Source organism: Saimiri boliviensis, chromosome 2, assembly GCF_048565385.1.
Source record: "Saimiri boliviensis isolate mSaiBol1 chromosome 2, mSaiBol1.pri, whole genome shotgun sequence".
In the NCBI taxonomy this organism is placed as follows: Eukaryota; Metazoa; Chordata; class Mammalia; order Primates; family Cebidae; genus Saimiri; species Saimiri boliviensis.
The window spans coordinates 123,281,631-123,308,935 of NC_133450.1; the positions used below are offsets into that span (position 1 = coordinate 123,281,631).

Consider the following 27,305-nt stretch of genomic DNA (forward strand, 5'->3'; position numbering starts at 1 on the left):
GTCATTCTGTTTCTTGGTTAGAGTTGGAAAGATGCCCATCACGGTGCTCTAAAAGAATGATTTTTGGGAGGCTGAGGTGGGAGATTGCTTAAAGCCAGAAGTTTAAGATCAGCCTTGGCAGCATAGCCAGACCCCATCTCTACAAATATATATATATATATATATATATATATATATATATATATATTTTATGAGATGGAGTTTTGCTCTGTTGCCCAGGCTGGAGTGCAGTGGCATGATCACGGCTCACCGCAACCTCCACCTCCTGGGTTTAAGCGATTCTCCTGCCTCAGCCTCCTGAGTAACTGGGATTATAGGCAACTGCCACCATGCCTGGCTAATTTTTGTATTCATAGTAGAGATGGGGTTTCTCTCCATGTTGGTCAGGTTGTTCTCAAACTCCCGACCTCAGGTGATCTTACCACCTCGGCCTCCCAAAGTGCTGGGTTTACAGGTGTGACCCACCGTGCACAGCCAAAAGTAAAATTTGTTTCATCATCCAGGCATGGTGGTTTATGCCTATAGATAGTCGTAGCTCCTTGGGAAGCTAATACAGGAGGGTTGCTTGCCCTCAGGAGATAAAGGCTACAGTGAGCTGTGATCCCACTACTGCACTGCAGCCTGAACAACACCTTGTCTTGAATGAATGAATGATTTGGTTTCTGGTATTTCAGAGGAAATCTTTTTTTATTGGGACATTTTAAGTTTGCTCTCAGAGAGGCAACTGATAGGCTCATTTCCATATGATAACACCAAATGTGATATTTTAAAAGTCCTATTAAATTGTTCTTTTAGTGTAAACATTTTTTTCAAATAAAGTAAGGAGGTAAAGAAAAGTATGCCCTTACCTATTTGGAAATGCTGACATTCTTTTAGAAACAGTATGCTACTGCGTGCCTCTAGACCCAGCTACTCGGGAGGCTGAGGCAGGAGAATTGCCTGAAACCGGAAAACGGAAGTTGCAGTGAGCCGGGATCGCGCCATTGCACTCCAGCCTAGTGATAGAGTGAGACTCTGTCTCAAAAAAAAAGGAAAAAAGAAACAATATGCTACCAGCGGTAACAACTTCATCACTCATTATTATAGATCAGAAACTCACATGTTGGTTCAAGGTCTAGAACCAAACACCAAATATGAATTTGCTGTTCGATTACATGTGGATCAGCTTTCCAGTCCCTGGAGCCCTGTAGTCTACCGTTCTACTCTTCTAGAAGGTAAAGAAAACAGCTCCCTATAGATTTTATCTTTTAAAAAAAATTAAGGAAATGTTTAAGAAATATGTATTTACTCTGAGTAGGATATTACCCTAGTTGCCACCTACCAGTTGATTTATGTATTTGTTTTGTTTTGTTTCTTTTTTTTCACTGTTGAAATTTCTTTTTCCTTATTATAATTACATTTTTTCTTCTCAGCATTTGTATTGTACAAGCAGATAGGCTTAAATTTAGTGTCCTTTTAGAGACAAAAGAAAAAAGAAAAAATCGGGCCTGTTCTTCAAATCTGCAGCCAAATAATTTCAAATGGCAGTTAGTGAATAATATGTTTGTTAATGATCTTAGGAGCCAACGTTATAATGAAGTTATTTCTGTACGAATGGCAGCTTGGTAGTGTGCACAGAGCAACGTATATATCGGATTGAGCACCAATTCTGTAGCTTACCTATGACTCTAAGATGTTTTATGTCCCTAGACCTACATTTTCTTATCTCTAGAATGAGGATGAAGGACTAGATAATCTATTATATAGGCATCATTTCTACTCTATTTTAATTATACAGAGAGAAAGTAAGGGACATTTATGACATAGGACTTTGTTGCTGTGGTTTTGGCAATATCCCATTTGAGATGTGTTAAAAACCAACTCTTCACACTTTCAGCTCATGTTAAACATGGAGTCAACTTAAATTCCAAGATTTTACTGTTTTTCACAGATATATTATTAGATTTAAGTCTGCCCTGTAAGTTCACTGATTAACAACTTTTCTAGGAATAACTAAATGTTTTAATCTCAGAAGCATTTTCTTCACTGGTCTCTTAAATCAGGTTAAGTTGATGCCCTATACATGTTAGTAAGAACTATCAGCACTAATGGGGTGAAACTCAGTATCTAATGGACAGGTTCTGTTGGTGGAAGTAAACATTTCTAGTTAGCAGTTTAGCAAAACGTTTCAGGAACTTTAAAAATGCTATCTCTTTAACTTAGATTCTCCACCTAGGAATGTACTATCTTCTTTATGTTTTTTAGTGTTTAAATATTATGAAAATAAAAGAAGAAAATAGTACTTTATTATGCTCACTAATGATCTTTGAAAGCTGTGATTTTTTTTGGTGGTTTCTAATGTTTTGAACTTTTTTCTAAGCCCATCAGCCAGGTATTTGAGTGTTTATGAACCATTTTGTTCTACTCATACAATTTGTTGTTGTGCGTGCACAGCACCGGCAGGCCCACCAGTTGGAGTAAAAGTGACATTGATAGAGGATGACACCGCCCTGGTTTCTTGGAAACCCCCTGATGGCCCAGAGACAGTTGTGACTCGCTATACTATCTTGTATGCATCCAGGAAGGCCTGGATTGCAGGAGAGTGGCAGGTCCTACACCGTGAAGGTAAATATGATCATAAATTGCCACGAAAGGTGAAAAGTAAGATTATGAATGTTAAAGAAATGAAAGGGGCATCTAGAGTTTATTTTGAATTTACATTTTTATGTATGAAGTAATAATTTAGTAAAGATTTTGGCTTTGTTCCAAGAGCCTTGGGAAGCCATCCACCGATTTTTAAGAACGATTTGTGTTTCAAAAAGGTTATTGTTACCTTGTTAATAAAAGAGGTTTGGCCAGGCACAGTGGCTCACGTCTGTAATCCTAGCACTTTGAGAGGCCAAGGTGGGTGGATCACCTGAGGTCAGGAGTTCGAGACCAGCCTGGCTAACATGGCAAAACCCTATCTTTATTAAAAATACAAAAATTACCTGGGTGTGGTGACGGGCACCTGTAATCCCAGCTACTTGGGAGGCTGAGACAGGAGAATGGCTTGAACCCAGGAGGCAGAGTTGCAGTGAGCCAAGATCGCACCATTGCACTCCAGCCTGGGCAACAAGAGTGAAATGCTGTCTCCAAAAAAAAAAAAAAAAAAAAAGGTTTGGTTGAGGCCAACTGGAGATTAGAGTAATGCAAAGGGACTAGTAAGTAAGTTATTGTAGCTGTCCAGGAAAGAGATGCTAAGCCTGGACTAGGATAGTGAGGATTAAGATGGAAAGGAGAGGATGGTTGGCAGATATTAAGGAGTTAATTAAGGATAGCTTGGACGATAGGAGGAAGAGAAGATTAAGGAAGGGAAGATTTCTAATGGATAAGTCTTAGATTTCTGGTGGTGTGTCTTGCACAGGAGAGGGAAACACTGGAAGAAGATCGGATATAAGGAAGAAGACCTTTGTTGTACTAAATGGACTAAAATGGTCCACATACCAAAAAAATTGACCCTTATGATTATTAGAGTCCTCTTAAATACAGGGAAAAGCTAATTAGGGCTTAAGAACACTGACTTTAATTTTTTAGAGTAATTTCTTTTTACCTGAGAAAAACTGATTATAGTTTGTAGGATTCTTACTGCATACTTTTATCATTATATCCTTTTCTAAATCTTGCAATTTTTTTTTTTTTTTTTTGAGACAGCATCTCAGCCTCCTGACTAGCTAGGACTGCAGGCACACATGCCACCACACCCAGACTGAATCTTGAATCTTTAATTTGGGCAAGTCCTGTTTGCCAGTTTTTAGATGGTCCATCACATAAATTGTGAAACTTTATTATTTGGGCACTTCCTTAATTCAGACATGCATTCTGAGAAGAGAGTAGTTTGCCAACCAATAAAAAGCTGAAGAAGAAATTCAAGCAGGAAACGTAGTGGCCACCCTTACACTGTATAGTACTAGATACTCCCATATACATTGTACCTTTCAAGAGGAATATTTATCCAATTAAGAAGATAAACTTAAAAGATATTTATGTGCATGTAATATAAAATAATGAGTTTTAAAATAAGCAGATGATAACTTTAGCTGGAGTTTGATCATTGCATGTTCCTATTTTTTTATTAAGCAGAAGCCCCACTGGTAATGATTTCCTGGTCACTGAAGAGACTTGAAAGTACTAAGCATTTGGCAGCAATGATTTTATGTTTATATTAGTTATCTATTGCTGTCTAACAAACTAATCTACAACTTAAAATAACCATTTTGTTTTGTCACAGTTCTTTGAGTCAACAATTTGTACTAAAATCAGCTTGGCAGTTTTGTTGGTCTTTCACAAGACTGCAGCCATATTACAGGTTTAATAGTCTCTGAGTAGCCTCCTAAAAACATCAAGAGAAAGGCCGGGCGCGGTGGCTCACACCTGTAATCCCAGCACTTTGGGAGGCTGAGGCAGGCAGATCACGAGGTCTGGAGTTCAAGAGCAGCCTGACCAATATGGTAAACGTACAAAAATTAGCCGGGCATGGTGGGGCGCATGTACAGTCAGAGCTACTCAGGAGGCTGAAACAGGTGAATCACTTGAACCCTGGAGACAGAGGTTGTAGTGAGCCGAGATCGCGAGACTGCATTCCAGCCTGGGCGACAGAGCAATACTCCCATCTCAAAAAAAAAATCAAAAAACAGAAAAAAAAACCACACACACACACAAACAGCAAGGGAGGGCTTCAAAGTCAGAAAGAGAAAAGAGGAAGCCTCACATACACAACTTTCACAAGCCTCTGCTTGCATCACATTCAGTAATGTCTAATTGGGCAGAGTAAGCTACATGGGCAAGTCTGGAGCCAGTGTCAGGAGGGCTACAAGGGTATGTGAATCGATGGGAGTATAATTTGCTAGAGGCCCTTAGTGTTTCAGTCTACCACAGTATTTTTTTTGGAGATGGAGTCTCACTCTCTCGCTCAGGCTGGAGTACAGTAGCACAATCTTGGCACACTGCAACCTCCACCTCCAAGGTTCAAGCGATTCTCCTGCCTCAGCATCCCAAGTAGCTGGGACTACAGGTGCATGCCACCACGCCCGGCTAATTTTTTGTATTTTAGTAGAGACGGGTTTCACTGTATTGCCCAGCCTGGTTTCAAACTCCTGAGCTTAGGCAATCCACCCGCCTTGGCCTCCCAAAGTGCTAGGATTACAGGCGTGAGCCACTGCTCCTGGCCTCACAGTATTCTTAAAATACATAATTTGGCTTCAGTTATTCAATTCCATAATGATTTATTGACACAGCACTTAAGCAAATAACTAACTCAATTTCATTAGGTGTTATAAGTATTAATAAAGAATTTTGATAGCATGAACACATATTTCTTTGAGTTCTTCATTTGTACCTGCCGAAAAAGAAACAATATAGAGCTGAGCACAGTGACTTACACCTGTAATCCCAGCACTTTGGGAGGCTGAGTCAGGTGGATCGACTGAGGTCAGGAGTTTTGAGACCAGCCTGACCAACGTAGTGAAACCTCGTCTCTACTAAAAATACAAAAAAGTAGCTGGGCATGGTGGCATGCACCTGTAATCCCAGCTACTAGGGAGGCTGAGGCAGGAGAATCGCTTGAACTCAGAAGGCGGAGGTTCCAGTGAGCCGAGATCATGCCATTGCACTCCAGCCTGGGCAACAGGGGTAAAATACCGTCTCAAAAAAGAAAAGGAAGCAATATATATTTTATTCTGGCTTCTTTTAAATGTATCCATTTGTAATTTTGGAACAGGGCTCAGAAAATAGCATTTTGCTTCATTGATGTCTCAGTTGTGAAATGAATTACAGTCCAGATTTTTACATTTATATAAGCCCGTCTAGCTATATAATAGTGCACAGGAAAAAATAATCTGTTAGTTGCTGTGGTTCTAAGAAACATTATTTGTGAAAAGCTTTTGTCATTTGTTAAATGTAGAGAAATTTTTTCATAGCTAAGGCCAATGATTCATAGAAAACAAGTCAGTAAAAAGTAATTTAGTTTACTTTTCAGAGAGAGAAAGACATAAGAGTTTGACTCATATTTAAACAAAAAGCAAGGACTATAGCATGGCATTTAAAGAAAAAATGTCTTTTATGTATAATTATGGCAACTTTTGGAAAAGTTCTGGTATAGAAAAAGATAAAGGAAAAAATGTCCATTTTTTTCCCAAATACCTATTAATCTATACATACCAGGTTTATATATATTTACATATATATTTAATGCACATATTTTAATACAAATGAAATGATATTTTTCATGAATCAAAATATTTAAAAATGTTTCTGGTGAGCATGTAATATTTGTGGCTGAAATGGTATGTGGTAGTACAGTGGTTGAGCAGAAATATGACATGAAATTAACTCATGTGTAATTTAAAATGGATCAAAAATTATAGGGCATAAGCATGAGCCTGTAGTCCCAGCTACTCAGGAGACTGAGGCAGGAGAATCACTTGAACCGAGGAGGCAGAGGTTGCAGTGAGCTGAGATTGCACCACTACAGTCAGTCTAAAAAGAAAGAGATTCCAAGAAAGCCTTTACCTTCCTGGTATGCAGTAAATCAGCACAAAGTATGCAATTCTTTTTAAGTCTAAAAGGCACTGGAGGAAATAATGTTCTATATCAGCAATTCATGAATTCTGTCCTTTATGAATAGTTTCCTGTTATCACAAAGATCTCTGTCTTTCAAAAAAGTTTTTTTATGATTTAATAAGTTTGAGGAATACCATATACCTTTCCTCTTATTAGAGATTGATACTGGAAATTAGAAATCCTGTGATAAAGGAATCCATTTAACCCAACATTTACCAAATGAATTGGACCACCAATAGTAGGAACATTTTCATTTATTAAACTAATTATTATTGAGTGATGACTATGTGCCAGGCCCTATTCTAGGAACCGGCAGTACTGCAGTGAACAAAACAAAATCCCTACCACCACTGAAACTTATATCCCAGGTAACAAACCAACAAGTATTTACGATTTTAACTAGTGTCATAAATGCTATAAAAACAGTTACATCCGGCGTGGTGGCACATGCCTGTAGGCCCAGCTACTCGGGAGGCTGAGGAAGGAAAGTCATTTGAACCTGGGAGGCGGAGGTTGTAGTGAGCCGAGATTGCGCCATTGCACTTCAGCCTGGGCAACAAGAGTAAAACTCTGTCTCAAAAAAAAAAGACGGTTTCAGTAGGAAAAAAAAAAACAAAGCGATGGAGGCAGCAAAAGAGTTCTGTGGAGGAAATGACATCCAGATATAACCCTGTGGATATTTCAGGGAGGTGTAAAGGCCCAGAGGCAGAAGTGTACATTGGCATGTTAGAAAAACATCAAGAAGGCCAGAGAGGCTGGAGTGAGAGGAAGAGCAGGCAGTAAGGAATGAATTAGGGAGGTAACCAAGTGCACATGTAGACCAGACTTCATGAGCCATAGATTTTATTCTAAGAGAGGAAGATATTGGAGACCTCTGATCAGGTTTACATTTTGAAAGGATTGCTCTGGCAGCCACCTGTGAAATGGATTGTAAGGAGGTAAGAGTGGAAGCTAGGACACCATTTCATAGGCAGGTGTCCATGTGAGAGTTGATGAGGGCTTGGACAGGCATGGTAATGGTGATGGTAATAAGCTGTTGGAACATAATTTGAAAGAAAGGCCAGTCAGATATGCTTCTGTATTGATGTGGGGCATAAGAAAAAACAGTAGCGAAATAAGTGGGAGAAATCAAGGGTTTGGTTTTGAAAGCGTGAAATTTGAGATGTATCTTAGATGTCTGTGCAGAGAGGCCAATTAAGCAGTGGGAAAATTAAGTTTATCGGAGGGTTTTGGACTAGAGGTATATCTAGTCATCAATGTATAGGTGATATTTAAGGCTGTGGATCGGGAAAAAAATTACATAACCATGTGGACAGAGGAGATAAAGATCTGAGACTGTATTCTGGGTCACTGGTCCAACCCCAAAATCTTAACCTTTTGCTTTTATAATTTAAATGGACATTGTGGTCCAAATATGAAAAAAAAAAAAGTTTTCTGTTCTCCAAAAGAGAAAGAAGAGGAGTCAGAAGTAAAGGAAGAAAACTTGCTTTTACTGAATATTTACACTTGTGTCAGATACTTGCCAATGGTAGTTTATTTAAACCTTATAATAATTACATGAAGTGGGAACTATTGTCTCCACGAGGAAAGTACAGTTCAGTAACATGCCCCAAGTCAGAAATTCCTCACTTGGTTACAGGACAAGATTTGACCAGCTTTGATGTGAATTAGCCTGTTACACTGTCTTGCTTATAAGATTCCTAGTCTGACTAAAGATTCAGGCACATACAAAAGACAGGAGATGGAAATAATCATACTAATTAAGATTGAGAAGTCTGTTGAGAGAATATAGACAGATCACTTGAGCATTTGTGAAATGCTTTGAGTGTCCTCATAGGGGAACCAAAATGTTAGAATTTCCCTTTTATCTAAATGAAGATACTTTTGGGGGGAAAAGGGAGTGCATGCATACACGTACTGCTGGTTTGCATATAAAACTTAAATTAAGTGAAAAGATTTAGTTTCTGATAGTGATTAGTTTTTGCCAAGTACTTTTTAAAATTAAATACATTTTACCATAAAACAGAAATTCAGATTATTTATATCTCTATGAATACATGGAAATGTTCTTCCTTTTATCTAAGTGTAACATTCATAATACATCTTTGTTTTTTAATTTATCTGCCTAAAACATAGTAACAGTAGAAAGAGTCTTCCTGATTCTAAATAGGGGTCACTTTGTTTATTTAACAGTTGTGTACTCAAGTAGCTCACACTCTCTTCAGGCCAAGCTGAAACCAGAGAACATGAAAACAAGTTGTGTTCTGGCTCCTGGCATCGCTGCTGGAGGTTTGGCTGCCTCACACCGTGTGATCTGCAGAGGTGGCCTCTGTCTCATGACCTTAGCTCTTAGATCACCCCATGTTTTGCTTGCATAATGAAATATACTCTAGCAAGTGCACTGGGATAGCTAACTCTGGCCAGGAGGCAACTGTCACAAACTATTCTAAGGTGTTTGAAGCTATTGTTAAGGTTGCACTGAGTCAGGAAGAAATGAGATGAAGTCAGCGAAGAAAAGCTAGATTTCCCTGTGCATATCCACCCACAAACATAGTGCTGAAACAAGTTTCTGGTTGAATTTCTATTACACCTTTAGCACTAGAATCAATTCCTAGGGTAGGAGTGTTTTTGTAAGAAAAATACTTTGGTGCAGTGTGGCAGAACAAGACACCTCAAGAAATGGCATTGTCCAAATAGGAATCTTTCTTAGCAGTCATGCAACAGAGAAAATACCTTTAGATAACAAATATCATATATAAATTCAAATGATAATTAGGAAGAGAATTAGATCTTACATAGATTGCTGGTGGTGATTTTGATAGTTTAATCTGAGACATGTCTTCAGTACTCTGAGGTTCTTACATAATTGTGCATTTTCTTCCATTTATCTTAAACCTGTGATAAAAATTAGGCATACCGGGTGCAGTGACTCACACCAGTAATCCTAGAACTTTGGGAGGCCAAGGCAGGTGGATGACTTGAGGTCAGGAGTTTGAAATCAGCCTGGCCAACATGGTGAAACCCCATCTCTATTAAAAATACAAAAAAAATTAGGCAGATGTGATGGCAGGTGCCTGTAATCTCAGCTACTCAGGAGGCTGAGGCAGGAGAATCGCTTGAACCCAGGAGGTAGAGGTTACAGCGAGCCCAGATTGTGCCACTGCACTCCAGCCTGGGGGTCAGAGCGAGACTCCATCAGCAAAAAAATAAATAAATAAATAATAAGGCCAATAAAAAGATATTCCTGCTTTCAAAAGTAATCATGTTGTTCTAATTTAGGAAGGAAGAACAAGTTTACCTATCACAGCTGTTATCATAAGTGGTTTAAGCACCTCCAATTAAAAAAATGATTATCACACTGGATTTTTAAAAATCCAATTATAATCATTGAAAGCTAGGCACAGTAGAGTCTGCCCATAGTCCCAACTACTGGAGAGCCCAGGAGTTCCAGTCCAGCCTGGGCCATGTAGCAAGACCCTGTCTCTAAAAAATAAGAATATAATTATTCAATCTGGGTTGATTGTACCATTATCTCTGTGTGCATGTTTGAAATGTTCCATGGTAAAATGTCCTAAGTTCTATTTGTATTCATATCTATGCAAAGAGTAAAACATTACACACATACAAAAATAGATGTGTGTGTGTGTGTGTGTGTGTGTGTGTGTGTGTGTGTGTTTACCCAAACAAAAATGTGTACTAGTTTTAAGAACTCCTAAAATAGAATTACAGAGAAGGATTATATTGGGAATATGTACCTACCACAATGTTCAGTGAAAATTCTAATACTTAAAAATGTATGGAGTAAATATGTATTATGTATTCACAAATATTCACATATGCACACACAAAAAAATATACTGAAATGTTAACAATGGAAGACTGTAATTTTATTTATATTTCTCTTTATTTTCTAAATGGTCTACAATAAATATGTGGCATCTTTATAATCAGAAAAATATTTTAAAAAATAAAGGACAGTGTATAATATGAGTGAAAGAATGAAAGATAAACATTCACTTAATTTGTAATTGATGTATTTATAGGAGCAATAACCATGGCTTTGCTAGAAAACTTGGTAGCAGGAAATGTGTACATTGTCAAGATATCAGCATCCAATGAGGTGGGAGAAGGACCCTTTTCAAATTCTGTGGAGCTGGCAGTACTTCCAAAGGAAACCTCTGAATCAAATCAGAGGCCCAAGCGTTTAGATGCTGCAGATGCCAAAGGTCTGTATACTGCCATAATCACTGTGATTTAAAAAAAAAAAAAAAAAAAAAATATATTCTCCCTTACACTTTATTTCCACTCCTAACAATTGTCATATCCCTAAAGTGGCTTTCAGTTCCTTAAGTTGTTGTTGATGAGGTTCTGATGTTTTGGAGCTGCGTGGCTTTTCCCCGTAGTCCTAGAAAGAGGCAAAATTGCCTTAGAATTAACTGCAGTTTTAAAACCACTGTGTTTCCAGTTAATTCTTCTTCCGGCTTTGCATTCACAAAGACAGAGGAGCCACATCAGCCGTGAGCTAGTGGGAGTGGGCTTCCTGGGAGGTTTCACAGAAATAAACAGCAGTGGTGGTTGCGGTGTTCAAGTTAAGAAGGGAGCATGGTTTTCATGAACAGTTTTCACCACAGAAGAACAACCTTTCTGGAGAAAAAGATGGGTTTTTTTTTTTTCCCCCTCTCTTCAGAAAAGCAAATGGAAAAAATATCTTTAGAGAGCCATCCTTGCTGTGGTCATTACAGTTGTCCATGTGTTCTCAAGAAGGCCAGCGCCCCCTGTAGCACAGGAGTGACACTGCCTTTGCCTCCTCTCTGGGGAGTAGGCTTGTGGAGAAGAGGGGCCGCTCTAAATGGAGGAAATGCCAGCTGAACTCAGGGCAGGATTAAGGGCTCTTAGCTCCGCAGAGAGTGGTTATTCGGTGCCAGGGATGTGTGTGTGTTAGAATGAGAGAGGAAAAGAACAGGATGGGGCAGCCAGATTTAAGAACAGGAAAGAGCCACGGTAGCTACCGTATTATCAGGGAAATGGAAAGCAAGACTCATACTGACTTCTCAAATACCTTGCCACTCAGAGTAGTCTAGAACCCAGCGGCATGACGTCACCTGAGAGCTTTGTAGACACACAGAATCACATGCCCCATGCCAGACTTAGTGAATCAGAGCCTGCATTTTCACATTATCCCTAGTGACTCACAGGTAGTTATGAGAGCCCTGCTTTAGTGTATGTAAATGGAAAACTAATCTTCAACATACAGATCTGCTTTTAAGGCAGCATGACATAAAATCTGTTATTGGGTCTATCAAAGAACATCTTTGTGCCTGTTAATTTTATAAATTATGAATTGGTGTTGATGACTGCTATAATACGATATCTAAAATTCATATTTAAAATCTTTAATATTGGAAGATAAATGTCTCTGAAACCACTGATTAAAGATTACTGTGTGTCTTTTCTGCTTTGATATTGATAATGTCAAAACTTTTCCAATGAGCTGAAGAAAAATTTTGGAAAAGCAAGTATCTGAGAATTATAATAAATTGAATAGATTGATTCTGAGTAAATGTGTTTTCCCCTCTAGTTTATTCAGGATATTACCATCTGGACCAAAAATCAATGACTGGCATTGCTGTAGGTGTTGGCATAGCCTTGACCTGCATCCTCATCTGTGTTCTCATCTTAATATACCGAAGTAAAGCCAGGTGTGTTTCCATTGCTAGAGATGTTGAGGTAAAAAACATTTAAATTACAGTAGCCACAGGAAACAAATGGAAATCAAGTGTCTTTTAGAGTAACTGGGATTTCCTACTTTAAAATAAATGTGCATTATTGTTCCCTGAGTTCTTATAGCTATAGAAAATTGCTCATTTTAAGAGATTATTTTCTTGCTATTTGAAAATGTTACTATGACAATAAAACATTCTTAAATGAGGACCTAGTGTCCTTATGTGTTCTTTGTTTGTTTGTTTTATTTTGTTTTGTGTTTGAGACAGAATCTCACTCTGACGCCCAGGCTGGAGTGCAGTAGCACAATCTCAGCTTGCTGCAGACTTCACCTTCCAGGTTCAAACGATTCTCCTGCCGCAGCCTTCCAAGTAGCTGGGATTATAGGTGCCTGCCAACATGCCTGGCTAATTTTTGTATTTTTAGTAGAGGTCGAGTTTCACCATGTTGGCCAGGCTGGTCTTGAACTTCTGACCTCAAATGATCTGCCTACCTTGGCCTCCCAAAGTGCTGGAATTACAGACATGAGCCACTGCTCCTGGCCTAGTGTCCTCATTTTCTTAGTATTTTGAGAAATAGAATATCCTTTGGTTACAAAAGTAATAATAATGGCACACTTGTGCGGCCATGGTGGTAATCAGACCTTGGTAATCCCAGAGCTTTGGGAGGACAGCAGTTTGAGACCTGCCTAAGCAACATAGTGAGATCTTATTGCTACAAAAAATGTTAAAATTAGCTGATCATGGTGGTCATATGCCTGTAGTCCTAGCTACTTAGGAGGCTCAGGTAGGAAGATGATTTGAGCCCAGGAGTTGGAGGTTACAGTGAGCTATGATCATAATACTGAACTCCAGCATGGGCAGCAGAGGGAGAAACCCTGTCTATTAAAAAAAAAGAAAAGAAAAGAAAAGAAAAGGCACAATTAATCATGTTTATGAAAGAAATTCTTTTTCTTACTATCTGAAATATTTTATATTTCGATAACAGTACCTGAAGTGCCTAAGTCACTTCACTAGAGAACCTAAGAGTTCTCTAGACGTATGGTGGGATTCTCTAGGCAAGGGTTAAGACAAATGTAATAACCAAGGATTGAGTATCTGTAAACTCTGTCAGGAATTCTCATCTGTGGATTGACTTTGGCTAACTTTTCATTAGTAACTTGCATTCAGTAAACTTGTCTATTTTTAACCTTTATATTTTGGGTTTTGTTTTCATTTATTTTCTTAATGCTATTTTTTTGAATTAAAAAAAAGTTAACGTCAAATACAAGTTGTTTTAGGTAATCCCCATCATTAGACACCCTCCGTTAGCATAGATTTTTCAGTTTACTCTATATGTTTCCTATTTCTCCATAGAAACATACTACTCAAAAACTTTATGTTAATTAATTAAAGAGTTTTAACATCTTTGTGTATATAGAACTGCCTTGGATTGTCAAAGTTTCTCACTTAAAGAATTTTTAAATAAAGTATTTATGCACATTGTTTAGTAATGCCTAAATCTTGAAGTACAATTGTAAATTTACCATCATTAATTGGAAAGTGAATTGTTATGCTAGTGTAATAATCTTCAGACCTTACGGGGAGAATATAAGTTAAAAATTATAATTTCCACACAAATTACGAATAAGCAATAACAGTTGTTTGTAGAGAGTAATTTTATATTAAGTAGACATTGAGACAAAAAGAAATAAAGATGCCTTTTTAAATAATAAAAGTTTGCAGCAGTAAGTTAACATGCATTTCTAAAAATATTTGAGAAATGGGTATTAAAAGAACGTCATTGTTTGCGAAGTTTTGTTGATAGGCCAGGTGGTTCATCTGCCTGTATCTTCTGTGAAGTTAGAAGACTTCCTCTTCTTCCCAATATTTTAGGAAATCATCTGCTTCCAAGACGGCACAGAATGGAGCTCAGCAGTTACCTCGTACCAGTGCCTCCTTAGCTAGTGGAAATGTAGGAAAGAATCTGGAAGGAACTGGAGGAAATGAAGAATCTTTAATGCCAATGATCATGCCAAATAGCTTCATTGATGCAAAGGTACTGAGCAGCGAGATTCGCTGCATACGCCTTTCTTCCATTCCTCTTTCCTTTATGTGTAAAAATGTACTTACCAGAAAATTATAAAAATTTGGTTATATGTTTTATATGTAAGACCTATAATTAAAAGTTATATATCTTATATAATAAGAGTATTATATCAATATTCTTATTAATGAAACATTGAAATTTTACCCAGATCATTCTTTACATAAAATATTTAAGGGGGAAAAGGTAAGGAGAGATAAAAGGTGAGAAAGAGTTACAGAAAAACGTGAGGAGGTAACAAAAGTTCAATTAGGTGAGATTATATGGAATGAGGTTGCCTTACCAAGGGTACCATGGTCATTAGTCTATATTTACCATAATTTGGACTGACCTGTATTTACTGGGTGGTCACCTTTTTGTTAATCCATTTTACTTAGTTTGGTCAATTGTTGAACTTAATTGCTCATCAGAACATCCCAAGTATGAATGACGTTTTTTCAAATATGGAACATCTAAATAGGTGCCTCAAGATCCTTCATTTTATGGATAAAGAAAGTTGGATATACTAGAGAAACACTATTGGAGGAAGTTACGTCGCGTCCTCTCCAGTATATATATAGTAATAATGATAGTGCCATCATAGGCATTGTAAACACCAATTTTTAAAATGATTTTAGTCACATTACAACTTTAGATATTGTGTATTATTGCAATGGCTCCTGTAACCAATGTGCTATAATTCAGTTGTCAGTAAACAGTCCAACCAGGCCGGCCTGTGGCCTGTTTTTGTGTAGCTACGTTCTGAGCTAAGAATGTTTTTTCCTTTTTTTTGAGACCAAGTCTGGTTCTTGTTGCCAAGGCTGGAGTGCAGTGATGCAGTCTCAGCCCACTGCAACCTCTGTCTCCCAGGTTCAGGCAATTCTCCTGCCTCAATCTCCCGAGTAGCTGGGATTACAGGTGTGTGCCACCATGCCCAGCTAATTTTATATTTTTAGTAGAGACAGGGTTACACCATGTTGGTCAGGCTGGTCTTGAACTCCTGACCTCAGATGATCTGTTCCCCACCAACCGCACCCTGGCCGCTCGGCTTCCCAAAGTTCTGAGATTACAGGCTCCGCACCTGGCTGTGTTTTACATTTTTAAAGGTTGTTTACCAAAAATAAAACCCAAGGTCATGATGATGTGACACAGGCTGTATGTGGCCTGCAAAGCCTAAAATCATTATGGTCTGGCTCTTTAAAGGAAAAGTTTGCCAAAACCTGTTATAAATTAGTTTTCCGACCGGGCGTGGTGGCTCAAGCTTGTAATCCCAGCACTTTGGGAGGCCGAGGCGGGTGGATCACGAGGTCGACAGATCGAGACCATCCTGGTCAACATGGTGAAACCCCGTCTCTACTAAAAATACAAAAATTAGCTGGGCATGGTGGTGCGTGCCTGTAATCCCAGATACTCAGGAGGCTGAGGCAGGAGAATTGCCTGAACCCAGGAGGCGGAGGTTGCGGTGAGCCGAGATCACGCCATTGCACTCCAGCCTGGGTAACAAGAGCGAAACTCCGCCTAAAAAAAAAAAAAAAAAATTAGTTTTCCTTTATCCCTTCCTAAAATTTAGAATAACAGAAGTATAACAAAATTTTGATATTAAATTTTATGCAATTATATTCAACAGATATAATTTACTTGTATCTAGCACAGTATTACATACAATACGTATTATAGGTAACTAGGAATAAATGGGTATTTGCTATTTCTCTTGTCTTTTGTTTGCAACCTAATTCAGCATTTACTTTCTAATACAAATTAAGCCATTCAACTTATTTCAAATCAATCTAAAACATAGAACCTAAAACTTTTAAATGAGCTTAAAAAGTACTAATACATGTACTGTGATTATATTATTACTAGTTTGGAAGTAGACCTGAGAGAGGTGAGGAGAGAAGCAGAGTGGTGAGGGAGGATGATGTTGGGGAAAAAAGAAACAAATGAAAGGAGCAGAGAGGTGTAGAGGCCTGAAGTGAAGGAGAGAAACTCGTTTGGAGAACCTCTCTCTTAATTCCTTTGGGTTAGCCCTAGAGTTCATACTCCACCTAATGTCATTTTGTTGCACATATGTGAGTTCATTATGGTTTTTTTTATCCCCATCTGCTTTTTAAAATTTTCAAACATACAGAAAGGTTGAGAGAATAATGTATTGAACATAGAAATTAGTAATTGTTAACATCTTATAATTCCATATCTTTCTCTGTATATTTTTTGCTTGCTATACCATTTGAAAATAAGTTTTGGAAGATAGAGCATATTTATCTTAATATGTTTTGGCATATATATTTTATGTATAATCTTTTTTTTTTTTTGAGACAGAGTCTTGCTCTGTTGCCAGGTGCCAGGCTGGAGTGCAGTGGTGCGAGCTCAGCTCACTGCAACCCCTGCCTCCTGGGTTCAGGCAATGCTCCTCCCTCAGCCTTTCAAGTAGCTAGGACTACAGGCGTGCACCACCATGCCCAGCTAATTTTTTTTTTTTTTTTTTTTTTTTTTTTTTTAGTAGAAATGGGATTTCACCGTGTTGGCCAGGATGGTCTCAATCTCTTGATCTCATGATCCACCCGCCTTGGTCTCCCAAAGTGCCAAGGGATTACAGGCATGAGCCACCGCGCCCGGCCTATGTATAATCTTAAAAATAAACCTATTATAAGGCCGGGCGCGGTGGCTCAAGCCTGTAATCCCAGCACTTTGGGAGGCCGAGGCGGGTGGATCACGAGGTCAAGGGATCGAGACCATCCTGGTCAACATGGTGAAACCCCGTCTCTACTAAAATACAAAAAAATTAGCTGGGCATGGTGGCACGTGCCTGTAATCCCGGCTACTCAGGAGGCTGAGGCAGGAGAATTGCCTGAACCCAGGAGGCGGAGGTTGCGGTGAGCCGAGATCGCGCCATTGCACTCCAGCCTGGGTAACAAGAGCAAAACTCCGTCTCCAAAAAAATAAATAAATAAATAAATAAACCTATTATATCATTTTGACCACTAACAAATACCTTGACTATGTTGTACTGCTTGTTTTAAAGAAGAATTTATGACATCTATGATCTTTTTTTTAAACATTTAAACATTTTGTGTACTAATGTTCACTATTTGGGTAATGGGTACACTAGAAGCCCAGTCCCCACCACTACGCAATATACTCATGTAGCAAACATGTATGTGTACTCCCTGAATGTTAAATACAATAAAAATAAAAAGGGAAATGCAAAGCAAATAGTAAAAGTTAAAGCATGCACTGCTTGTGATAAACTGAAATCTGTGATACCAAGATATTTTATGTTTCCCCTCTTTTATTTCCCCAGGGAGGAACTGACCTGATAATTAATAGCTATGGTCCTATAATTAAAAACAACTCTAAGAAAAAATGGTTTTTCTTCCAAGACTCAAAGAAGATACAAGCTCAGCAGGTAGCCTGTCTAAATGAGAAAAATCTTTGGCAATGCATGGTATATGAAATGATCATTAAAAAAGAGGAAAATGTGAATTCATGCTTTAATTTTATGTGTTCTTTACGGCTTTGATTTTATTAATTTGGGGCATGGCTCTGTAGATAGCTGAGCTGAGTGATAACTGAACGGGAGTTGGGACAGTCATCAGAGCTGCGGTTTTCAGTGAGGATTGGGGTCAGTGGAGAAAGGAATAGGAGCAGGAGCATGCATCAAAAGCACTGAAGAAGCTTTTGACACTTTGCTTGCCATAGATAATTCTGATGTGCTCCCAACCTTCTGTAGGGACCTGATGAGCTTTTGCTCACAGATTTGATCAGCCTGCTATTTCATTGCCGTCTTATCTTTTTTGGCCTAGCCTCAAAGAAGATTTACTCCAGCCGTCTGCTTTTACCAGCCAGGCACTACTGTACTAATCAGTGATGAAGATTCCCCCAACTCCCCAGGGCAGACAACCAACTTCTCAAGACCCTTTGGTGTCGCACCTGATACAGAACATTCAGCAAATAGTGAAGGCAGCCACGAGACTGGGGATTCTGGACGATTCTCTCATGAGTCCAACGATGAGATACATCTGTCCTCGGTTATAAGTACCACTCCCCCCGGCCTTTGATTCTTTCACTGGCAGTGATTCAGGTGGAGATTCCACCATGAGGAAGTGTGACGACCCGGCTGTGTCATCCGTTACTGAGCAGACTTCCTCTTCAGTTCTGCAGTCACCATCTGCCATGCTATGCTTTGATAAAAACAATTTTCCAATCTAGACGGCCACACTCAGGTATTCTCACCAGTAAGTCTGTTCGAAGGACAATGAACAGGGAGCCAAAGCCTTTTGTGAAAATCTGGATATCTTTATGGGGTATTTCAGCTTTTTTGAATGTGTTTTTTTGTTTTTAAACTTGTGTAATTTGAATGTTTCATTGTCAGCAATGTGAAAGAACAGTCAAGATGTTTGACTGGATTATAGAATATATCACTGGAGCAAAGGGAAGACTTTTGAAAGCCCCTTTGCTGACTATCTACCTCAGTTTGCCCCCCGGCAAACTCTGAAGACAACTTTGTTACCTCATTTGTTGTTATAGTTTATCTCAGCTACATAACCAATGATACTTCCTAGTAGTATTGTGTTTTCATTGCTGTATGTGTAATGTGTGTGATCAAAGGAGTCATATAGGTAGATGAGTAAGAATGTTTATCTGAAGCTCTGATTTTAAAAAAAAATGTGACATCCGCATGGTTTGGATAAGTTCATACCTCTGGCTGTGAGGACTGTTAAAACACTGAGAAGAGGAAAAGTGGGACTATTTATTTTAATGAATGATCAAAGCAAGAAGGTATATCTCTTTTAAGAACAGAACTATTCAGTAGCAGATAGGGATCTTTTTGCTTAAAAGGCCTTTATGTTTTGGACATTGGAGTCTGAATGCTTTATCTCCTATATTCCAAACCTCAACCTGCCTGGAACCGTGCCTTTCCTGTCTTCCTTTGCCTGACAGTTGGCCAAAGGCTGCACTGTCTGGTTTGCAAAGCATCCTCAACTTTGCCAGTGTTAGTTGCAAAACCCCACGCAGAAAATGGATTTTTAAAGAAAATGGGTTAAGGTGTTTTTTTCCTTTTCTTTTTTTTAATCCCAGTTTGGCTTAAAGGAATGAGGAAATTTCATAAACTGTTATGAATGAAGATGAATGCAACAGTAGACTGTGAAATGACCTTGAAGTTATTATGGTAACAGTGCCTTTCAGTATATATTATGAAATTCTTTGCCTTACCCCTTTTTAATATTCATGAAATTGTTTAGTACAGAAGTACAAAAAGTTGCCTTAAGAATTTCTTGGATTTTATCAGTAACTACTTTGATGTATAGTATCTTAACGAGGCTTTTTTTTAAAGTGCAGGTTTTGTCTAGGGATAAATATTCAGAGCTTTACCACCTTACTTGCGTTTTCTTGAATTCTTAAGAGAATTTGTTATCTACTTAATCTTCCTTCAGTGTCAATGCTGTGAATGAGGAATGCTAACTCCAGGAGGGAGTTAATCCTCTTGCTGGTTTGAAATCAGCAAATTGTTTACTCAGCTACATAACATAGGCCTTTTCTCAGTCCTGAGAAGGTTACCTAGGTGCCCAGCAGTGAGAGAGGATAAATAACTAAACAGGGGTAGGGAAGGGGTCCCATATCCTTTTAAAAGTATTTTTTCAAATTTTCTAGAAGTGACTTTTGAGTCTCATTTTAAGAGGAGTCTTGGCCGGGCACGGTGGCTCAAGCCTGTAATCCCAGCACTTTGGGAGGCCGAGGCGGGTGGATCACAAGGTCGAGAGATCGAGACCAACCTGGTCAACATGGTGAAACCCTGTCTCTACTAAAAATACAAAAAATTAGCTGGGCATGGTGGCGCGTGCCTATAATCCCAGCTACTCAGGAGGCTGAGGCAGGAGAATTGCCTGAACCCAGGAGGCGGAGGTTGCGGTGAGCCGAGATCGCGCCATTGCACTCCAGCCTGGGTAACAAGAGCGAAACTCCGTCTCAAAAAAAAAAAAAGAGGAGTCTTAATGGGTTTACACTTGAAATGCTTTGTTCATAGAGAGGGCAGGGTCATGTTAACTGATGGATGTTCTAAAATCAAAAGAAAATTAGCAGATAATAGTCCCAGCATCATCTGCTAGTCCAATGACTGTACATACAGCATTTTAAAATATGTAATTGTGTGCCAAACTGGATGTGATCAGTACTAAAGTTCAATGCCAGCAGCCACTTCTGGACTAAATTCAGAGTCTCCCAGTGAGTTATCTAAGGACGGAATTCATCGCAAAACAAAAAAGCAGAGCTTTAGGTGAACAGTCTGCAGCAAGGAAAATGCTGCTCCTGCCTTTATAGCTCCTGTTTTATACTACCTCCTTTAAAATTATTCTAGTGTTATTTTTTTTCCTGTACTCAGGGAACATTTTGTTACTTTTGAGCTGCCTCATGGAAGCATGGGCACAATGACAGGGTATGGCGCTTTTTGGTTCGTAAGTAGAAGTATATAGGGCCAACTTTTATCAGTATCTAAAATTAAGAAGTACAATGAGATCATTTTATTTTTAAGCTTTCATTAAAAGATAAACAAAATCTAAAGCTGAAACATCTTTCATCATGATTATGGAAGATGTGTCTAGGACTACATGAATTTAAATAGTTTTAAATGGCTAACAAGATGAGCCAAAGTCCTTGAGAAAAGTATTTTGTTTGTTTGGTTTTTGATGAATAGGCTCGTAGTTATATTAGAATTTTAGGCTATAACTATTTGATAATTATTTACCAGTACATTTTTTACCTTTTCATTTTCTTCTTATACGGACTTTTTCATAATAATCCTGTTACCAAAGAATTTTCAGTAGAAAGTAAAATTTTGATTATAATTCTCTCCAAATTGAATTAACTAGAAACATTTATAGATGTGAAGCTTACACAAGTAGTTACTAATCCAAAACAATAGGGTTTATATTGATTGTTGTAGTAAAATAGATAGTAATGTTAACTACCTTATTGTTACAAGAGCATTTAAAGTAAGTTATAATACTTATCTTTACCAGCAGATCGTTCCAAAGAATTTCAGGCATAATTTTTTCTTCAGCGAGTAAATCTTCAATTTTACAGTATTAAAGTATTTTTATATTGTTGAAACTACTTGTTGGAGAGAAAAAAAAATTTTCAACGAAAGTAAATACTTTGATCTCATTGACTAAGATATTTAGTGATACAGCAAAGACTTCTTTTTACTTGACCAAAGCAAGCTTCTTTGAAGTCTTAAGTACAAAATTGTAATTAAAATGTGAAGGTTTTCACTCATCTTTCATAGTGGTATTACTTCATGGTATTTTACTTTAAAGGGGCTGTTATGCAAATGGTAACTATTTTCTTTTCCAAAGATTTATTTGCTGTGAGTACTGATACATGCATGTCATTTTTATGCCAAATATTACAAGACACTGCTCATCAGTATTTTCATACCAAAGACCATTAAAATATATAGGTTAGCCTGTAAGTAAGTAAGATGAGCAGATTTGAAATAAATTTATTTAGAGGCTAATAGAGAAGCTAGCTTTAGTAGCAAAAGATATCAAAGGGCTAAGTTTACATAATTAAAAGCAATACAATTATATTGGTATTTATCAGTGTTTTTATTCAACTGCTTTTTCTCAGCAAATTAAAAAGAAAAAACCAAAGATATTTAAGGTTACCTCCGCATATAGGCAAATTTAGTTATACATTAAACTGTTGTTTCTTGTTTTTATGTTAAACCAAACATGTCTCTTTAGAACCCAGTCTGTATACAAATAGCATGCATGGGGACTTTCCCTTGAATCTGCTGATTCAGCCATATGATGTTTTTGCAAAATGATGTGATACTTTCCTAAGCACCATGAGTGTGAAATGTCAACAGAAATACCAGCAAGCTTTTCTGTTGGAGAGTGTTATGGTGCCTCTGAATTAGCCTGTAGTGTTCTCTTGCTGCTTTAAGCATTACCTGGTTAGCTCAGACAGCTTGAGGCAGTCCCTTAATAACAGGGATGCTTTTCATCTCTAAGGATGTAACAGGCAAACAAATCATGTCACTCCTTAAGTGCTCTATGCTTTGATAGATGTGCTCTTTAAAGTTGTTAGATTGGAATTTAGAGTCGTTAAATGGAAATGTTTCATTGCATCAAGGAGCTCGGTTTTCAAACTTTAGTGGAACCTTGGGTGAAGGGAAAAAAATTTTAATAAAATCTGGGGTTTTATATTTTAATTAGCCTAAAAGTAAAAATACGGCTATACAGCTTTTTTCCATTAAGTGACTTTTAAAAAGAAGTTTTGCCACACCAAAGAAATTAGATTTTTAGTGTAAAATGCTATACTTTGGTCTGTGCTTCAAACAAGAGCAGTGCCAACATTGGGAACAGTGACAGATATTTGCTTCAGTGTGTCTTGGCTTTGTAAAGGACTGCTGTCAGAAGTGTGCTCATGGTCGACAACCCAGAATCATTGTTCAAGTCCTTTTGAAGCCATCTTTGAAAACAATTCAGACTGTGTTACAAAAAGATGGAATTGAAAGTATCATTTATTTTTTAATACAAGAATACACAGATGTGGTTCCACTTCAGCAGTGGCTATAGCGGTTCACTTATACACATTTCTGTTTCACTGAGTGTACATGTTGAATACTGAATGTAAAGAAAAGTTCCAGTTATATTGAAACAGTCGTTATCTAAGACTAAATACGTATTTTGCGAACTTTGTTCCTGACCATTTGCCACATGGTTCTCTGATAAATTTCTATTGGTTTCATAGTGAAAATATTTTTTACAGTTTGTGAGCACAGAGTAGCGGATTGGGTTCTGGAGATCACCATATACAACCAGTTGTCTAATTGTGATTTTCATTGATTATTAAAAGAATGTAACCATAGAATTCTGTGTTAAGTTGATTTATGCTCAGGACGTAAGATCACAGGCTAATGCAATGTGTATGTTTCAGGCTTTAATCTTCTCAGTTTCCCTTTTTAAGCCACTGGTGGTGTTTAAGATTAACATGACAGTCTTGTATTTTTACCAGATACTGTATTATTTTTCCTATTGCTGCTGTAACACATTACCATGAAGGTAGTGGCTTAAAATAACACGTTTGTCTTAAGTTGTGGAGATCAGAAGTCTAACACAAGTATCACTGGGATGAAAACCAAGGCGCTTACAGGGCAGTTTCTTTTTGAGGCTTTAGGGAAAAATCCATTTCCTTTTCCAGCTTTTTAAGGCTGGGAACCCCTCCCTCCATCTTCAAAGCCAGCCATGTAGCATCTCTTTGATGCTACTTCCATTATCATTCTCTTTCTCCCACCCCAGCTGATAGGGTTCTCCAGGTTCAAGGATTCCAGTGATCACATTGAGCCCACCTAAATAATCCAAGATAATCTCCCCATCTGAAGTCCCTCAACTTAATCAGGTCTATGAAGTTTCTTTTGCTATGTTTGGTAACATATTCACTGGTTCCAGGGATTTGAGCATGGACTTCTGTAGGTGGCCACTATTTTGCCTACAACAGATATATTGTTTCTATGCAATTCTGATCCCTATAAAATGTCTGTAGCTTTAAAGAGATTGGAAATCTGAGGTCGTGTGCCCTTTGGGGATCTTTAAAGTTTAAAAGCATGAAAACTTTGACTTGTAGACTACCAAAAGTATACATTTAACTTTCTCTCCAAAATACTTGTAAAACAAGTTAGTTTTAAACTTTCTGAAGATGTGCTTTGTAAAATAACATCTCATGTTTATCAGAAAGTGCCCTAAATATTTGCCTTTAACTTTATGGAATTTATTCAGAAAAAATTGGAAACTCTTTTTATAAAAGAGTTACCCTCTCTCCTTTTCTCTTCAGTGATTATGTTGCTGGGGAAGAGTTGGGGGAAGACCTCAGAACACAGGGACTCAGAATGATGAACAGGACCATGCTCAAGTTTATTTTTTATTTTTATTTATTTATTTTTTTGAGACGGAGTTTCGCTCTTGTTACCCAGGCTGGAGTGCAATGGCGTGATCTCGGCTCACTGCAACCTCCACCTCCTGGGTTCAAGCAATTCTCCTGCCTCAGCCTCCTGAGTAGCTGGGATTACAGGCACGCGCCACCATCCCCAGCTAATTTTTTGTATTTTTAGTAGAGACTGGGTTTCACCATGTTGACCAGGTTGGTCTCGATCTCTTAACCTCGAGATCCACCCGCCTCTGCCTCCCAAAGTGCTGGGATTACAGGCTTGAGCCACCACGCCCGGCTGTTTTCTTTTAAAAACATATTCACAACATGCAACCTTTCTGCCTTTAAATCTGGTTTATCTCTTCAGCTTCACTAAGCCACTAAATGCTTTTCAGTTTTGTTAACCCTCAGTTTGCCCAGCCTCCTCAGCAAGAGCCTCTGCTTACGCCATCAACATGTATGTACATCTCCTAGGATATTTGACCTTTCTTGTCATTTTTCTTTGGTTCCAATTCCTTTTCCTGATTCTCTTTCTCTTTATTTTTATTTTTAAAGATGGGGTTTCACCATATTGGTCAGGCTGGTCTTGAACTCCCGACCTCAGGTGATCCATCCGCCTTGGCCTCCAAAGTGGTTGGATTACAGGCATGAGCCACCATGCCCAGCCTTCTTTTTTTCTTACTTTTTCTTTTTTAGTTTTTGATTCTCAAAGCTCTGGTTTCTTCTAATTTCTGGATCATCGCAAGTCTGGCCCTCTTTCAACTTAGAAAATTAGAATAATGTCTAATTCTACACCAATTTTCAGCATTTCGTCAACTTAAATAGATAAAACTGTCTCCATTATGGAACAAAGGCCAGGATAATACTCTGAGTAAGCATAAGAGAGATGGTCATTTTACAACCTTTCCCTTCTTTCATTTCTTAGAAATAATGATGCCATTTGTTGAGCAGCTACAGTGTGCAAGCACATGGTTAATCTCTGCAAACTGCCGCTACGTTCTGCAAAGCAAATATCTCATATAAGGGATTAGGAAATAGAGGTTCTTGATCTCTTACCAAAAGTCACAACTAGTGAGTGGTTTAGCCAAAATATAAACCCTATTTAGTTAGTCCTATACTCCAAAGTGTATAAAACTATGATACACTGTCTCAGCTAAAAAAAAAAAAAAAAAAAAAAAAAAAAAAAAAAAAAAATATTTAATTACCCAGGGTCATAGTGCCTTCCATAATATGATCAGATACAACTTTTTTTTCCCCTTGTATCCACAAAGGTCAGGTTGTGTCAGAACAACTTTTCTACAGAGTATTAACCAATCAGAAAAGAGAAGATTGCCTTATTTAAATCCACTTATTCACAGGAGGAATTTAGGCAGCTGTAACTCATTCCTTATCATCTCCTAATTTCTCTCTTCAAAACTTTCAATTTCTCTCAGATAAAGTTGTGTCTGAAGGCTTATGTTTGTGCTTAGAGTTGCATTACAAATAAGGTAGACATGGTTTCTAGAATCCTTTTCTAATCAAGTGTTTCCTTATTCGACAAGGTCTTCAGAATTGGATTTTATCTTTTGTAATTTTCTGTGGCTCCCATATTCCAAACAGGAATTCATTAAGCTGAAAAAGCCAGGTGTGTAACCAGCAATCCTTTGTGTTAGGTCTGAAGAGTCCATGACTTTTTATGAATATAAACTAATTCATTATTTGAATTAATTTAGGAAAGAGCATAGTTGACAGAGTCATAAAACAGAACAGTTATAAAGTTAGGCTTTGTAGCACCTAAGTTCTAATCTTGACAATTTTGAGAATTGTGTGGTACAAAAATTGTTAACCTATTTCTGTTCCTTCTCTATCCCTGATATGAGGATAATTTGCTGTGCAGAATGAAACAGTAGTACTTTGAAAACTTAAGAGAAAATTCAAGTATAATCATAATCTGAAATTCATTTGTATGAGGCTGTGAAAGATCTTACAGACTTTTTCAATGCAAGTCAGCCATACCAATTATATTTTGCCTGTGTTGAAATGAAAAATGTTTGCATCTCCTGTACACGTATAAAAATCAATAGAAAAATGTGGTTGGTAAAAGATATAGCTGAAATTGAAACCGTTATCTGTTAGATGGATAAATTCATAAGAGAAGATGAGAAACGACTGTACTTTTGAAATACTAAATTTGAAGTCATCCTACCCCAATTTAAACATTCTTTTTTTGTTTTTAGGTATGTTGGCTTTTAAAGAGTTAGAGGGTCAGATATCCCAAGCAGGGTAGAGGGGTGAGGAGAAAAATGCATGTTTAGGATTCTTCTCTAAAAGACCTACTTTTTCAGGGTTATGGAGTATTTTAATATTTCTGCAAACTATTAGGAATGAATGGATTTTATATAGGGCAACACATACTGGCACCTAATTCTGGTTTATTTGAGTCCACATGTAGGGTTTGTTGGAAATATGATTGTCTTCTTGAGAAAGGAAATATTTTCCCTTTTTTCTTATCCATAAATGATTCTGAACTGCTTTGCAGATTTCCTTAAGTTCATAGCTTGTAAGTAGTTCATGGTATATACACATAGTCTTAAATTACAAGTTAAAAAAAATTGTTACAGAAGTTTATTTTTTCTATGGAACCGTCTTTAAAAGCAAGAAAAATATTACAGATCTTGACCTTAAAATATTCTGTTTCTTGTTATAACATTCTGGATATCTATTTTGTTTGCAAATGAAAATTATTACTGATGATTAGCAACTTGAGCCTGTTAAGAGGAAATTGCAAAGCCTGAATACACACACATTGCCTTAGCCCATCAGTAGGGGACATACATTAAGAAAATGTGTCTGTTTGTTGCTGTTGGACAAAATTTTATGTCTGTGTGTATGATTTTTTTTCTATTATGTGAATTAAATGAAAGTGTGGGAGCCAGTTAAATTATTTTATATTGTGGGTGTTCTGGATCCTTTCACTCCATATACCATTTTCTTGTAAGGGCAGCATTTGCAGACTTGCTAATGGACTATAGAGC

General features: G+C 37.7%; 1 protein-coding gene across 1 annotated transcript in view; it reads left to right on the forward strand.

The window, feature by feature from the left end:
• Window positions 1-20,141, forward strand: part of PRTG (protogenin) — a 126,604-nt gene extending 106,463 nt beyond the window's left edge. The window contains exons 14-20 of the mRNA XM_039462893.2: window positions 1,087-1,214; window positions 2,434-2,604; window positions 10,623-10,805; window positions 12,158-12,278; window positions 14,175-14,337; window positions 17,666-17,770; window positions 18,168-20,141. Of these exons, the coding sequence (XP_039318827.1) occupies window positions 1,087-1,214; window positions 2,434-2,604; window positions 10,623-10,805; window positions 12,158-12,278; window positions 14,175-14,337; window positions 17,666-17,770; window positions 18,168-18,422 (1,126 nt within the window). The 3' untranslated portion in view covers window positions 18,423-20,141. The remainder of the gene's footprint in view (window positions 1-1,086; window positions 1,215-2,433; window positions 2,605-10,622; window positions 10,806-12,157; window positions 12,279-14,174; window positions 14,338-17,665; window positions 17,771-18,167) is intronic.
• Window positions 20,142-27,305: the final 7,164 nt, after the last annotated feature.